The 15,397-nt window shown below is 52.1% G+C and overlaps 1 protein-coding gene across 3 annotated transcripts in view; it reads right to left on the bottom strand.

Annotated features, from left to right (window-relative positions):
* Positions 1 to 15,397, bottom strand: part of Kiaa1755 (KIAA1755 ortholog) — a 32,883-nt gene that overhangs the window by 17,244 nt on the left and 242 nt on the right. Inside the window, exons 2-5 of one of the 3 annotated variants that reach the window (XM_029536930.1) lie at positions 12,997 to 13,095; positions 6,968 to 7,165; positions 2,938 to 4,282; positions 2,331 to 2,513 (exon numbers count right to left, since the gene is read on the bottom strand). In XM_029536930.1, the coding sequence (XP_029392790.1) occupies positions 2,331 to 2,513; positions 2,938 to 4,282; positions 6,968 to 7,165; positions 12,997 to 12,999 (1,729 nt within the window). In that variant the 5' untranslated portion in view covers positions 13,000 to 13,095. Of the gene's footprint in view, positions 1 to 2,330; positions 2,514 to 2,937; positions 4,283 to 6,967; positions 7,169 to 12,996; positions 13,096 to 15,397 lie in introns of all 3 variants that reach the window. The other 2 variants (XM_029536929.1, XM_029536928.1) reach the window with 2 other exon arrangements.

Raw genomic sequence — 15,397 nt, forward strand, 5'->3', positions numbered from 1 at the left:
TCCTGGAACTCACTCTGTAGACCAGGCTGGCCTCGAACTCAGAAATCCGCCTGCCTCTGCCTCCCAAGTGCTGGGATTAAAGGCGTGCGCCACCAGTGCCTGGCTGGAAGGTCCTTTCTTCTCTTCCTTCTGTGACCTCCAAACTCCCATTCAGTCTTCAAAGGCCCAGCTTCAAAGCCCCTCCCTGAGAAAAGTCTCCTTGACCTCTTCTTCAGCACAGAGGACCGCCCACTCAGAGCTCCGAGGGGCTGCCTCTGTATAATGCACACAGGAAAGCAAAGCTGGGGCAGTGAGCTCTGGGTCCCAGAGACTAGTTGATATCCTCATTTGCTGTGTGTTCCGGGGTTGGTCTGGGCATCTCTGAGCTTTAGTTTCATCTATCTGATGAGACAGATTCAGTTCTGGACAGATGAGGTTTCTTTGGGGATGAAGTGAGCCAGTTCCTGAGAGTGTCTGACACTCAGCCAGGATCAGTGGATGCAACTGTGGTGACTGGGCACCATCTTTGTCCCCATCTTACACAGCTCGTAGCTCTGTACTCTTGACAGGCCGTTTCCAGTTCGAGGGATGGCGGGTATAGGTCTCACAGGACTCAGCATAGCTGGCAGGACCTTCCTTCATCCTGTTCTGCTTGTCTAGGGTGCCTCATCATCTTATCTCCAGCTCCTGAGATCCTCTCTGTCCCCCGGTCCCACCAAGGCACCATTTCCATGTTCCTTGCCTTCCTGGTCCAGGATCCTGCGGTAAGCTGCCCCTACAACTCCACTGCCACCTGGGATTGGTTCAGGACAGCATCGGAGCATGGAGGCCTGAGGTGTTGGCCAGGGCATTGAGGTCAGAGCAACACAGTTCTAACCCTGTAAACCTGAGAGCCTACAGAGCACAGATGGACCCAGCAGCCCTGCCTCCCTGCTCTCCCTAGCTCCCATGAGGTACAAGTGGAGTCAGTCCCTGCACAAGTTTGAATAGCAAAGGGTCAGATGCTGGATGTCCTGGGACATGGCAATCATGTGACTGGCACCTGGCGGGCTCTGCCTACCCAGCAAATGCTGCCCAGACAGGCATAGGGCAATAGGCAGTGTCCCACATGGGAAGCATCGTTGTCCACCTGATTAGCCTCTCACTGGCCAAGGAGATCTCTGTGCCCCAAACACTGTCCTTGCCTGGTGGGTGGTACCAGAAATACTATCACTAGCCCTAGAAAACCCTTTCTGCTGTGGCCATGCTGGGTGACCAATGTCACAGAAATAGGAAGGACAGATGGGAGCGCAGGAGGCTCTTATAGCCACTGAAAAAGTCAATAAAGTGTCAACAAATGATGGCCAACCAGCAGATGGCCATTCTGGGATCTGTGGGTGGATGGGGGCCCGGGAGACATGGACGTCCAGGAGTAGCGAGGTGGCAGGACAGTTAGTTCCCAAAGGCACAGTGGCCCTTGCTGCTTCTGACCCTTACAAGTACTGTTCTCTGTTTCAGAGACGCTGTGCCCAACATTTCCATGGCTAACTCTCATCACTACTGAACTTCTTCCAGAAGCTTTCCTGGCCTCTCCCATGGGAAGCCTGGGCCAGAGGTACTATCTGTGTTTCCTCAGTTCCTGGAGATTTACGTTATATTGGATTGCAATGACCTGTTGAGTTTTCTCTAACATGAGAACAAAGGCTTTGTGGGTGCAGGGAATCACACCAGACTCGTTTCCTAACAGCGTCGAGTCTAGGGTTCAGGAAACAGTGATCGAATAGCTACCTGCACCATGGTAGCTGGAGGGATTAATACCAAAGCCTCATAGATGCCTCCTTCCCTTAGCTGTACTAGCGTATTGGCTCAGCCTGCACCCCATTCCAGGATCAGCCTGTAGTTAATGACTGACAGACTCAGGCTCAGCCTGAAGTTAATGTCTGACACACCCAGGATCAGTCTGCAGTTAATGTCTAACAGACCCAGACGTTAAACACAGACCATCACGCCTTAGCCGGCAAGGTAGTATAACCCATCCCTTAGAGCCTCCCCTGAGCCTGGCCACCGTCTTCTCCATCCCTTCCTCTGCCTGCCTTGCTTCGCTCTGTCCCTTTCTCCTGGGAGCCTTTCCAAGAATGTTTGTCTCAGGCGTGGCCTTGGCTGCCCCCCTGAAGTCTCAACAGATGGATGGACAGATGGCTGGGTGGATGGACAACCGAATAGACTGGTGAATGGATACCTAGAAACTGCTTTCCTCTAAGCCAAGCCTTTGGTTGGAAACTCTGCAGCCTCCTGGGCCTTCCTCCTCTCCCCCCCCCCCACCAGTGTCTGGAAATGCTCTGCACCCCCGACTCCCCTCTGCACCCTGGGACCTGGCAGGCAGGCTATCCTGGACTGGAGAAGCTTGACTCGCAGGGTCTCAATCCTGGGCTTGGTCCTAGAACACTCCTCCAGGCGAAGTCCTCCCCCTGGGGGACCTGCAGAATCTCTCTGGAAGCCAGGCGGCTCCCCAGACAGTGGGCCTGAGCCAGATGTTGTGGGGAGAGTTGTTCCATCTGGGGAAGAAGAATGACAAAGCAGGAGATGTTATACAGGAGACAGACTTTTCAAGGGACAGCATTTCCTCTCGCAAGCAAATGACAATACAGCTTATAGTGTGATCTGCTCTCTGCCAGTGATGCTAAGTTCTATCCTTCAGGCACATCTCTGAACCATCAGAGCATCTCTGTGATGTGAGTCCCCAGCAGAGAAGGAGGCCTAAATTCAGAGAGGCTAAACGGCTAGCCAAGGTCACACAGCATGACCCTAAGCTGGAATGTGAACCCAAACAACCCCAGTAGTGTTGCTCAACTGGACAGTAGTGAGATGTCTTTAGCCCCCTGAGACCCGGACAGCAGTGTGGCCCCTGCTCCTCACAGCCCGAGCCTTCTGCATCAGGATATAAGTCTGGCCCTTGTCCTGTTGAATGTGGGCTCGTACCTTTGGCTGAGGCCTTCGCTCCACAAGGTTGCAGAGAGTAGAGGGGGCACTGAGCCTTCCGAGGCCTGGTATGCTGGAGTAGGGCCTTCTTGGGGGTTACAAGGGGTACCCTCTGTTCTTTCAAGAAGGAGAACTGGAGCCCAGGCGCTGGGGACCCATGGAAGGAGGTGCTCTTATTGAGGCAGTCCTCAGGTTTGGAAGCTCTCCCATGCCCTAGTGTGGTCTCCCCTGTCTTTGTCTCCGACACTGGGGATCCAGGGCCAGCTGAAGACAGGAGGGGAGAGAACGTTTGTCTTGGCCCAGGCCTGAGCTGAACCATGGCTTCTGGCGTTCCCATAGCCTTTTGCATCTTGGAGACTGCTGGTTCTTCCTCCGTGTCTTCCACCAGGCCAGAGGTACAGTCCAGCAGCTTCTCCGGGACACTAGTATGAGGCTGCTGCGGCTGCCGCACTGCAGTGTGGCTAGATGTTTTATGCCTGGCCTTTCTCCTGGAGCCCCCGCTACAGGGCTTCTCCCTTGAGCCTGCTGGCTTTTCACATGCCCATCTTCCCAAGGGAGGTGCCCCAGCAGGCCCGGAGAGAGGTAGGGCCCTTCCACGCAGAGGTGCCCCCTTACTTCTGGGTCTTGTCTCCTGTGACTTTTGAGCATCCACACTAAATGTCACTACCTCGCTGTCTGGAGATGCCTCTCTATACTCTTGGGGAAAGCCCAGGAGAGCCACATAGTCCCCTTCCGGGCTCTGGCTGGCCTCACTGTCTGCCCTGGAGGCCGGCTGCCCTGGCCTTGCTGGCTCCACCTTGATGAGCCCTGGATACTTGTCCCCAGACAACTTCCCTTTATCCTTATCCCAGCTCTGGGCCACAGATCCCTTGCTGCCCAAGTCGCCAGCCTGGTATGGCTCCTGGGGTCTGCTCAGAAGGAGGCCTTCCAGTGGACAGGAGTCCCCGTCTGAGGAAGGGACCTTCACTATTGGGGGTCTGTCATCTACAAACTCTGGACTGGTAATCCTGGTCCAAGGCACAGGTGTGATCCCATTTTCTGAAGCCACGAGACAGTTGTGTAAGGGACGTCCCTCAAAGTCACTGTTGATGGCCTCCAACCATTCTGGGGTGAAAATGAGAGAGTAGGAGGACTCAGGAATTGGCTTCTTGTCCACCTCACGGAGGTCTGAGGAGAGACACTTGAGTGTCATGTGGACAGACTGCTCCTCCCGGGACTCGACTTGAAGGTAGAAATCACCCTGACGTAGCAGGAGCGGATTGAGTGGAGCCAGGTGTACCACAACCTCATCCCGCAGACACAATGGCCAGCCCTCATGCAGGAAGAGGCAGTGGGTATAGAGGGCCTGCAGAGAGAGAGAGAGAGAGAGGGAGGGAGGGAACTTAAGAGAAACCGGCTCCAGGGGACCTTGACTTCCTTCCCTCTCCCACATGGGACCTCAAATAGCCAGGGACCAGGCAAAGGCAAGAGAGATAGATACCCAGAACCAGGCACCAAAGAGGTCACTGCTCTCAGAGTGTATGAGGTCACTTGCTCCTGGTCACTTGCTCCTACCCTTGGTGTTGACCTTGAAGATGCTTGCTAGCCTCCTGGGCCTGAGGGAAGGCCAGTGCTCCAAGAACCAATCAGCAGATACCTTCCGTGGCAAACCTGCTTGGTTCATGACCCTTTCCTCCCATCTACCCTAAACTTCTCCCAACCCAGCTAGACCCTCCCTCCCCTCAAAGCCAGGAAGACATGGATCTGAGGTCTAAACGGGTTGTTTATATCTGTGACTGAGCTGCTCTGAGATTTGATCTCTCTACCTGCAAATCGGAGTTGAATAAAACACACTGCTATTTCTGGGCTGGCGTGAGCTAAACCGAGTATGGCTGCAGAAGGGAACACGAATTCACTCCCTTCTGAAAATACCTGCTTGTGTGCGTGTGTGTGCAAATGTGTGCATGATCAAAGCAACGTCCACGGGGAGGTCACAGAATAACTCTGAGACCTGGGTTCTCTCCTTTCATCTTTGTGTGGGTTCCAGGCATTGACTTTGAGTCACCAGGCTTGGGGCGTGACAGCCTTTGACTACTGAGTCACTTTGCCAGCCCCGGTGTCTGGTTTTTAAGCTGAGCATTTAAAATGACACAGAGATAGTACTGAATGAGAAGTCGGGGAACTTGACCCTACCTCTGCCTTGCCAGACCAGCACCTTAAAATGGCCATTGCTAGATTAGCATCCTGCCACTGTAATCTCTCTCTCTCTCTCTCTCTCTCTCTCTCTCTCTCTCTCTCTCTCTCTCTCTCTCCCCACACACACACACAGGGGTGGTGGTACAGAGCTTCAAAGAGGCAACACGAATCCCCCATAGTCTCAGTAGTTAAGTCTTGGTTTGAATCAAAGAACCTGACTGCAAAGGACCTACTGTGCATCCGTCTTTGCTCCTGTCTATTCTGAGGTGACATGGACTTGTCCATGACAGCCAAATCAAAATTCAAAATAAAGACACAGAAAGGCTGTGATTTTGCCACGGAGAAAGGAGGGGACAGGGAAAGCATGGTTTTGACTTATTTTTCCTTTTAAGACAGGGCTCTCATGTAGCTCAGGCTGGCTTACATCTCCCACTGTAGCTGAAGATGACCTTGAACTTCTGATCTTCCCACTTCTGCCTGTGGAGTGCTGGCATCACAGACATGCATCACCATGCCATCTAATGTGGATGAATGCAGACCCGGGGCCTTGCGTGTGTTAGGCAAGCCCTCTACCAACTGTGCTATGTCTCCAGGCCTGCACTTGTGGTTTGGTCAGCCGAACAAGGTGACAGTTGTGTGGCTGGTCAGAAGGAGGTAAAAGGGGGGTGGGAGGAGGATCTTCATGCAACAGGGTCAGGGAGAGCCATGGAGAGGCCATTGGCAAAGGCTTCTGGGAGACACTGCATTCTACTATTCCCATTCAGGTGCAGTTGCCATGGGGGGGTGGCATTCCTACTAGAGGCTGTGGCTCCTAGGATTGGCAGTGTGGCTCTTGCTGGGGGTGGCAGTGGGCAGGGGAACTAACAATTACTCAAGGGGCATCGGCAAACTTCTGAGGGACAAGGGCGGGGGGGGGGGAATCGGAAGTTTGACTCCTTAGTGATCACCTCACTATTGTCCTAAAACAAGAGAGAGGGGGCCAGAAGGAGAGAGAAGGAGAGGGAGAGAGACAGACAAAGAGACAGAGAGACAGATAAAGAGACAGAGATAGAGAGACAGAGACAGACAGACAGAAAGACAAACAGACAGACAGACAGACAGACAGACAGACAGACAGACAGAGAGAGATAGACAGAGCACACATATGACTCAGGGGTTTGGTCAATCTTAATACCCAGTTCCTCTGATCAACAGTGATTGGTCCAGCCATGACCACATGACCACAGCCTGGCCAATAAAGATCCTTCCTTGGACTTTTCTCTTTACAGCTGCTGTAGCCGCTGGCCAACAGAGAGAAGCAGAGACAGGAAGCAGCAGAGTGTATCTTCACGTGGGCTGACTGGGGTCAGCTCGCGGTCTGAGTGGGGACTAAGTTGATGTCCGCTACTGCCTAAAACATTTGATTGCCCACTTTTGCCCCAAGAGTCACCACCCTGAAATCTCAAGAGCTTTTCAGGGCTAAAAGTGACAGTGTCTTTGGGCAAGCTCTGGAACATTCTCTGTTGCCTCTGTGGAAGCCACCTCACCAGGGCCAGAGCCAGCTGGTACCACGCATGGTGCCAGCACCCAGGCAGGCCCCTCGAGACCAGGCAAGGTCACTAGACACCTGGCTCTCCCCTCATTGGTGGACTGTAAGCGCCATTGGCTGTACGGTGACAGAGGGCTGAGAGTAGCCCTCTCTCCTGACAAATGGCTTTTCCCTTCTGATAAGCAGTGGTTCCTGGGAACTCTCCCCACAGCCACCATGTTTCTTGTTGGGGGAGACACACCGTGCGCACCTCTTTCTCTCTGCAATTTCAGCCCTCGGGCCTCCTTAGGGAGCTCATCACCACAGCCCAGGCCCTCCCCGACTTACGCAGGCCGCTTCCCGCACTTGCTCACACAGACGCTTGGCGGGGATGAGGAAGTCCAAGAGGAAGCTCAGCCCATCTCCCCGGAAGTCAGCGTCCAGGAGCCGGAACACTTGACCCAGGACAGTGGGGGCAGTGGCTTCAAAAGGCGGGTAGAGTCCTGCCAGGGCGTGCTGGATGGCCATGTCAAGAGCGGAAGGGTCCTGCTGGGGACAGCAGGGAGAGAGAACAGTTACAGTAACGGTGTGGGCAGGAGCAGTGACCATTCCTGTGATCTTCAGAACCCTGTGAGCAAGACCCTGCTGACTCCCATGGTCAGGGCTAGCCCCTCACTTCACCTCAACCTACCTCAGGAACTTTCCAATCCCATACTTCCCTGCCTCTGCGCAGCGATGGCCCCACAGACCCCATAGTGGCACGCCCTCTGCAGCTTCCTTCGTGAGGTGACAACTGCCCCATCGGCCTTCAGCCCTATCACATTCAATGGCCTCTCCCTCTCTAGCCCACCCACCTATGACTCTTCCCCTGTCAAGCTTTATGACCAATTTCGTGCCATCACCTTCTCTGCCTCGCCAGCCTTGAGACTTCTTTACTTCAGCCATCTTCCTCCAGGACCCCAGAGCAGGACTGACTCAAACACACCAGGCCTCCAGCAATTTAGCTCTAACTGCTGTGCATGGCACCAGCTTCCCTGAGCCCTGCCACCTCTGTCTGTTCCTCCATCATGACAATACGAGTCTCCAGCTCACCTCCAGCCTCTGCCAGTGTTGCCCCTTCCTCCCAAACACCCGCCTGCCTCTTTCTCACCTCACCTGGCAACGCCCTCTTAATTTAACTTCAAGTCTCTGACCAGCCTTTGCCTGTCTGGAAGGTACTCAAACTTTACACCTGCTTCCTCCCGGCGTGGTCAGATGTCCGCCTCCTCTGGTACCTTATCAGAAAAGTTCCCACGTTAACTTCTGGTCCCCAAAGGGCAAGGGGGTCAGGCAGGACAGTACCCAAAGGTACCCGAATCCAAATCTCCACAGGCTGTGAGTACAGGCGGAGGGACTGGAGCCAACAAAGCCGAGACTCTGAGGCAGGTGAAAAGGCACAGCTCACTCTCAACCAGAGTCCAACGCCAAAGAGAGAGGCCACGGTCCTTCCCATCTGGGGTCCACACAGCAGGAGACCCGCCCCCATCACTTCTGCAGAATAAGTGAATGAGAAAATGAACACCTACAGATGCACTCTGAAGGAGGGTGGGTCACCATGCTGGTGTGCTGCTGAGCTGTGTGGTGGGAACGGGGAAGTCACTCCCCAGAGTGGGGGCGGGGGATCCTTAGTCCGGTAGAACAGAAAAGGGTTTGCCCGGCCTGTAGGCCTCACTAAGGCTCCAGCCCCACCCACCCCCCAAGCCCTGCTTCTCTACTGCTATGGTCTGAGTGAGGACAGTCCCACAGGCTCACACGTTTGAACACTTGGTCATCAGTTGGTAGAACGGTTTAGGAAGAGTTAGAAGGCGTGGCCTTGTCGGAGCGGGCGTGGGTTTGTTGGAGGTGGGAGTGGTCTTGTTGGAGGGGTGTGTCCCTGGGGGTGGGGTTTGAGGTTTCAACAGCTCAAGTCATTCCCACTTGGCATTCTCTGTCTTGTCCTTGTAGGTAAGACAGCTTGCTCTCAGCTACTGCCTACCACAGCACCAAGCCTGTCTCATGACCTGCTGCCTGCCACGATGGTTATAGACTCTAATCCTCGGGAACTGTGAGTGCCCAGATAAACTCTTTCTTCTATAAGTTGCCTTTGTCATGGTGTCTTTACAGCAATAGAAAAGTGACCAAGACACTCACCAACCTGGGTACAGAGAGAGAAAGAGATCTCAAGTGTCATCCAAGGACATAAAGCTATTAAGTTCATGGGCCTGCATCCCTTCATGCTGTGTGCCCCACTCCACCCTGTCTATGTTGGGACACTGGCACACCCGGCTTCTACCTCCTTTTGTGACCCCGATTAGGGACCTGCCCTCTCTAGACATCATCTCCAGCCCAACTGTCTGGGGCATCCCATTTTGCAAGTAAAGTGTCGGAGCCAACCTTGCTCAGGGTCTTAGTGAGAACGAGAAAGACAGTGCGGATCCAACCCAGACCCATGGCGGTGCAGACAACTGGCTTTCTTTCCCTGCCTCTGGCTGCCTGCTCTGTCTGGGGTCCACTCCTTTCAGGATGGTCTGCCCAGGATTCTAGTGGCCTAAAGAAACCACAGAGGAAAAGCCAGGTCTGCCCTCTGAGCTGACCTTGGCTTACACAGCCTACCTACATTTGCCACATGCTTTAGCTACCTTTAGAGGTGGCCAGAGAGTGGGAAATTGTGACAGGCAGGCTACACTCTTGGCGGCTCGTTATCTACCAGTCAGGGTCTCCTGGGTCTCAGAACTGTCCAAGAATTCAGGAAGAACATGGTGAAACAGGCCCCAGAGGCTGGAGGGAGGAATGCTGGCCTCTTGCCACCACAAATGAACTGGGCAGGCCATCCTGGGACCACAGGAGTCTAAGTGTTGCTGCCAGACTCTAAATGATCTCTGTGAAACTTGATCGATGCATTTCCATTCCTTCCCAGTGAGGGCAGCCCAGCCCAGCAGTCGGTTGTTCCTCGCAGGAGCCAGGCATGAATGGATGCCGAAAAGAATGGAGACAGGACCGACCCTCTTTGCAACCTGGGCCAGAGAAAGAGCTCAGCACCCCATCCAGAGATTGATTTATGAAATGGAGCCCTAGTTTTCTTTTTGAAGTACTGAGCTGGAACCCAGGGTCTGTGCATGAGAGACACCAATAAGCTATCATGGCAGGTCCTTCTGCCCACTGAGCCACACCTCCAGACCTCAGACTTTCCTGATAGGTTCTTACTAGAAGCTAAGGCTAACCTTGAACTCACTCTGTAGCCCAGGCTGACCCCTACTTCCTACCTCTGCCTCCTGAGTGCTGGGACCTCAGGTGTGCACCACTGCTCTGGGCTGTACACATTTGTCTTAGCAGCTTTGCAGTGAGTCTGCTCTATTGTCATCCTCAACATTCATTTTGTCAAGCAAAATCTGCAAATGTGAGATGTGCAGTCAGATATACTTTTACCCACATATCCATCCTTGCAAACATTATCCAGCTCAATGTACAAGAGTTCTGTCACCCCCACACAGAGGCTCACTCCTAGCCAACTTCTCCCCACCTCTAAAACTAAGCTTCTATTATAATGGTTTTTTTTTTTTTGAAGAAATTTTTCCATACAGTATAATCCACAGAATGTGAGTAGTTTCAGACAGGACCCAAGTGGGCATTAAGCAACGTTACCCTGAGGGTAGTGACAGGCAGGGGCCTCACGAGGCAGCCTTTTAATTTTCTTCTGAGCTTGGTACATTTTCCAAACATTCTGGAACCAGTGAGTGTAGCTTTTATAACCATGGGGAAAACATAAAAGTGTGATCGTGTACTTTTAAGGCTGGCTCCTTTTTTAAATGGCCTCGCCAGATGTTCTTAACTGGGCCTTCTGAGATGTGGGTTGGATTGCCTTAAAGGTCCAAATCTTTCCACTTACTCCAATGAGCCAAGATTCTAGTCTCATTTGGCATGGCTGCTTCCTCCTCTTCTTCCTCCTCCTCCCCCCCCTCCTCCTCCTCTTCTTCTTCCTCTTCCTCCTCTTCCTCATGGGAAGGGCTAATGTGGGCAGGGTCCTAGAGCATCCCCTGCACTCTGTGGAAAGCTAACACGTGATTGGGGAAGCACTTGCCTGATGTGCAGACTTGGGCTCCATCTCCCACCACAAACAGAGAAGTAAACAGCTAGGAAAGGTGAGACACTGACTCTTCTACACCTGGTGACTGGCCACGGGCAATAAATAAACACACGTATAAATAGGAGCCTCCGGAGTGCCCAAACGTCCTCAGAGTGTTTTCTTTCTGCAATTGACTATGGTTAAGGCAGAAACTCACAACTGGTCAAGATGCAGCAAGTGTCTGTGGCATGCTCAGCCACCAATGAACGTCTGTATCATACCATACCATACTGACACATCATACCGACGGCTCAGACCATCATGGAAGATGAGGCAGAAAGGTTTGAAGACCTAGAGGTTGGAGACACCCAGATGGCTTCAAATTCCAGCCTAAACACATTCCAGAGGAGCATCCCCCAGAACTGTTGGGGACAGTATCTCCTGGCCATGACAGAACCGGGCACTCATGGGCTCACGGTGCCTGTGGTTACCTGCACAAGATCAAGCCAGCCCGCACTCTAGCGTGAAGTGGGGAGAGACCCACAGCCTTCCTTCCCCTGCTGAGAAGGAGCAACTGACAGCTGAGACCTTCTGCAGAAGGTAGAGTCCATTTTCTTTGATGGGGAGAAGCCCTGAGTAGATTAACCAATCTCCAGTGGATGATCCCACATCTGTGACTATATAGGCAGCACAAATTGAACCTCACTGGTTATAAAAAACAAAGCAAAACAAACAAAACAAGGAAGGGAGAGGGGAGGAAAAGAGGATCTGGGAAGAGTTGGGCATGATTAAAATACATTGTATACTTGCTTGAGATTCTCAAAGAATTTTTCTCTTTCTTTCTTTCTTTCTTTCTTTCTTTCTTTCTTTCTTTCTTTCTTTCTTTCTTTCTTTCTTTCTTTTTTTAAAGCACTGGGAATATCCATTCTAGGGCTCTTCTAGAATTGTCCATATAATTTTGTTCCAGAAGGTGTAGGGTAAGGATGTGGTTTCTAAATGGACAAATCTTTAGTTGCTGAGGAAGTTCCAAAGGTCTGACTTCAACCCATGTCCCTGCTCCTGCCTGGGAAGGGTCTAATGAGGGGGCTTGCCGGTGAGAAACGGAAGCAGACGAATGTGAGAAAGCACACCACAGACCCATGCTGAGGTCCCCCAACCACCCACCTCAGAGGAGCAACAGGCATGGGACACTGTAGCCTAAACCTCCCAGGGTTCTGAAGGTTGGCCAGAGCAAGCAGATCTGTGAGCCAGCTGCTGCCCAGCAGGTGTCAGGCTTCGAGCTTCCTGGGACTCTTTTGAACTTGTCCAGGCTGAGGTCCCAAAGTCAGCTCCGCAACTGCCTGATCACATCCAACTCAAATTGCTTGCGCTTTTTGTCTGTGTGTGGGTGGATGGGGGTTGGTGTGAGAATCCAGCTCTTTATAAACCAGTTTTCAAATCCGCTCTTTATAAACAAACTTTCAAAACTGGAAGTAACAGCCCAGATGCAGTGAACCGGGACAGGAGTGGGTGTCAAAAGAGCTGTGTTCAAGTCCAGCTAAGTCATGTGGCATCCAGGGAGTTATTTCTGCTTCTGTGAGCCCTCCCTAGTCTCATGTTTGTCCTTGTCTCTACTCCTGTGCCTCTGGCCTGGGGCACAACTTCTCCCTCAAGCCACAAGATGACAAAGTTGTTTCCTAGGACTGCCTCTCAGCTGCCCTGAGCAAGCCTCCTGGGTGAGGCCTGAGCTAGGTCCATTCCATGTATGGTTCTACATGATTGTCCTGATAATTCTGTGGGCTGGCTATCTTCTCCCCATTTTACGGATTAATAAGCAGAGGCTCACACTATCCTGGTCAGTAGACAGGAACATCATCTGAGGCTTTCTGAAGACTTTCAGACACAGAGAGCTATGGCCCTCAGTAACATCGGGTGGCTCCCTATTGTTTCAGCAGCTTGTCAGCCTAGGACTGAGGTCTCCCATCCTATGTCCCTGCTTCCTAAACAGACCCGGCTCTAGGAGGGGCCCCCCCCTCATCCGCCTGCCCCACGTGCAAGGTTTTCTTGCCGTGCTCACTTACTTGGATTAGTTATTTGCTTAGTGTTTACTCTTGATTATTCAATGTTTGACTTTTCTTCCTATTCATCTTCAGTGTAAATTTGCTTTATTTATTGTCATGTGTTTGTGCCATTTCAATCACTTCTATGACAATTGCCTCTAAGCACCTCCTCGGTTAGCCTATGGCATTCCCTCCTGGGTACCCGCTGGCTCTGCTCATGCTGTACCCATCTCTGTATAAGGTACGTGCCTACCCACCATTCAGAGTCCTGCAGAGGGGCATCTCTTCTTAGGTTTCCATAGCACCTGTGCTCACAGGCAAGGAATACAGACTCCTCTTGGATGTGCCCATTTACTCTAAATATGAGAAAGAGTTGCAGGTTGAAGGCTGGCCCAGGCAGCTTAGTGGGATCCTGCCTCAAAGTGAAAAAGAGCTGGGGGTGTGGCTCAGTAGTAGAGCCATTGCTTAGCATGCAAGAAACCAAGAGTTTTTTTTTTTTTTTTTTTTTTTTTTTTAAAAAACCACAGTACTAAATCTCCTCCAGGGGCCAGCAAATGGCTCAGCAAGTTAAGGTACTTGCTTCCAAGCCTGATGACCAGTTTGATCCCACTACAGAAGGCAAGAACCCACTCTGAAAGTTGTCCTCCAACCTCCACACGCATGCTGAAAAGGAATGCTAGAGTGACATGCTGCAGTGAGCAGATTGTGAGTGGATATACCACGGTGGTTTGGTTTGGGTGGATATTACAGGAAAGAGGAATTTCCCGGCAAAGAAAGCACATGCAAAGGTCCTGGGGCAGGAGGGACCATGAACCCTAAGGGATTCTGAAACCAGGTCTGAGTATTCAGGGCTCAAAGATTGGAGAAGAGGTGATTACATTTCTATTCAAAGGGAAAAAAGTGGTGTAGATCCCAATGCCCACATAATAACCTGGATGTGGTCGCTCACATGCCTACACCCCCAGCACAGAGCTGGACAGACATGGGAGAATCCCTGGGATTTTTCCAGCCTAACCAATAAAATGCAAAATCCAGGTTCAGGGAGAAACCCTGGCTCTAAGGAGTAGACAGAAGTTATAAAGGCCCTCCTCTGGCATGTGCTGTACCATACACACCTCACGTGTATACATATACAAACATGGACATTCCCTCATACCACATCACAAGACACACACACACATGCACATGCACATACATGTGCATCACACATGTACACACATATGCAAATAAAGACATAGTTGAAAACATGGCCATCCCACCCCTCAGGAAAGACTCTTTCAGCTGTTCTGAGGAGCATCCCAGGGCCTGACCTTTGACCTGAGAATTTGGGGTTTACTGAGGGTTTGTTTGTTTGTTTTTAAGAAAAATGAATAAACTGATTCTGTCAAAACCAGAGCTTTAACAGGTAGATGAGCTGTGGCACTGAGGTGACTTTGCAGGGTGAGAATTTCAGCGGTTCCACTTCGTACTTCTGGAAGGGTGACATTGTAGGCTCCTCGGCTTCAGGCTCTCATCGGTGAGATGAGGGGCTACAAGTCTGCAGTTAGAGTTGGTGGGCGTGGTATGTCTCCCACTCATAGAGAGCCCAGCACAGGGTCTTGCTATAGAGAGAGGCAGACAACTTCTGCCTTAGGCCGTACCACTTAGGATGTACTTTTATGCCCCAAGAGCGGTGTGTACTGTGCCTCTGGGGTCTGAGTTTGGGATCCTAGTTTTGTACTGTCTGTGTGCAGAGGTGTCTGTCCATATTTCAGTCCAAGCAAGCAGATACATGAGCCCCGTGTGCTTGTGTTCATTGTGGTTCGAGGACTGGTGTGTGCAGGCACGGTGTGAATGCTCCTCTCTGTAGAATTCTGGGTGTGGACCTGCACAGGAAGGGAAGCCCACCCAAGCCAACACAGCAAATCAGAGTCAGGGGGTGAACGCCCTGGCCCATCTGCCAGCTCTGTCCAAATCCCTGGAGATTTGCAAAATTGCTCCAGAAAATCCTCCCCAATCCTGAACCTGTCTGGAGTCCAGCAACAGACTTCACTTTGATTCCTTCTTCCCAGACACTGGCACAAAGGCACACACAACTCTCCTAGAGGTCCCCTTCCCCGGGTTGCAGTCCAGGGAACCCATGCACAGAGGTACTGTATCCCCTCTGCCTTCTCCCCAGATGCCTCTACATCTCATGCCCATGGGAGGGCCCCATGCCAAACCCCCGTGTCTTAAATAGCAAAGGCACCCAAGATTTAGTGAGCAAGTCCCTCGAACCCACTCGCCTGTCCTCAGGGTCCGCCTTTTCCCAGTACTACTGTGCTGCACTGGGTGGGGGACTTTGATTCCCGTCTCATTCCAGACCCCCTACAGGACACAGCACTGTCAATCAGCATAAAGTTTAAAGCGCTAAAACAAACATCCCAAGTTTTCTGCAAGGCTCAAGGTCCAGAACTCCAGTTCAGATTTGCATACTGGTTTGGAGCGAGATGAAAGCGTGCATCTCTGCAGAGAGGCCCAGGCAGGACGTGCGGCCCAGGGGTGGATCTGAGCCCCACTCTTGCCCTAATTCTACGGGAGCTGCGCATGCAGTAAAGCAACGACCCACACCAGGAACCGAGGGTCTCTAGGTGCGCGCGCGCGCGCGCGCGCACACACACACACACACACACACACACG

This window comes from Mus pahari, chromosome 3 (assembly GCF_900095145.1).
Source record: "Mus pahari chromosome 3, PAHARI_EIJ_v1.1, whole genome shotgun sequence".
Taxonomy (NCBI): domain Eukaryota; kingdom Metazoa; phylum Chordata; class Mammalia; order Rodentia; family Muridae; genus Mus; species Mus pahari.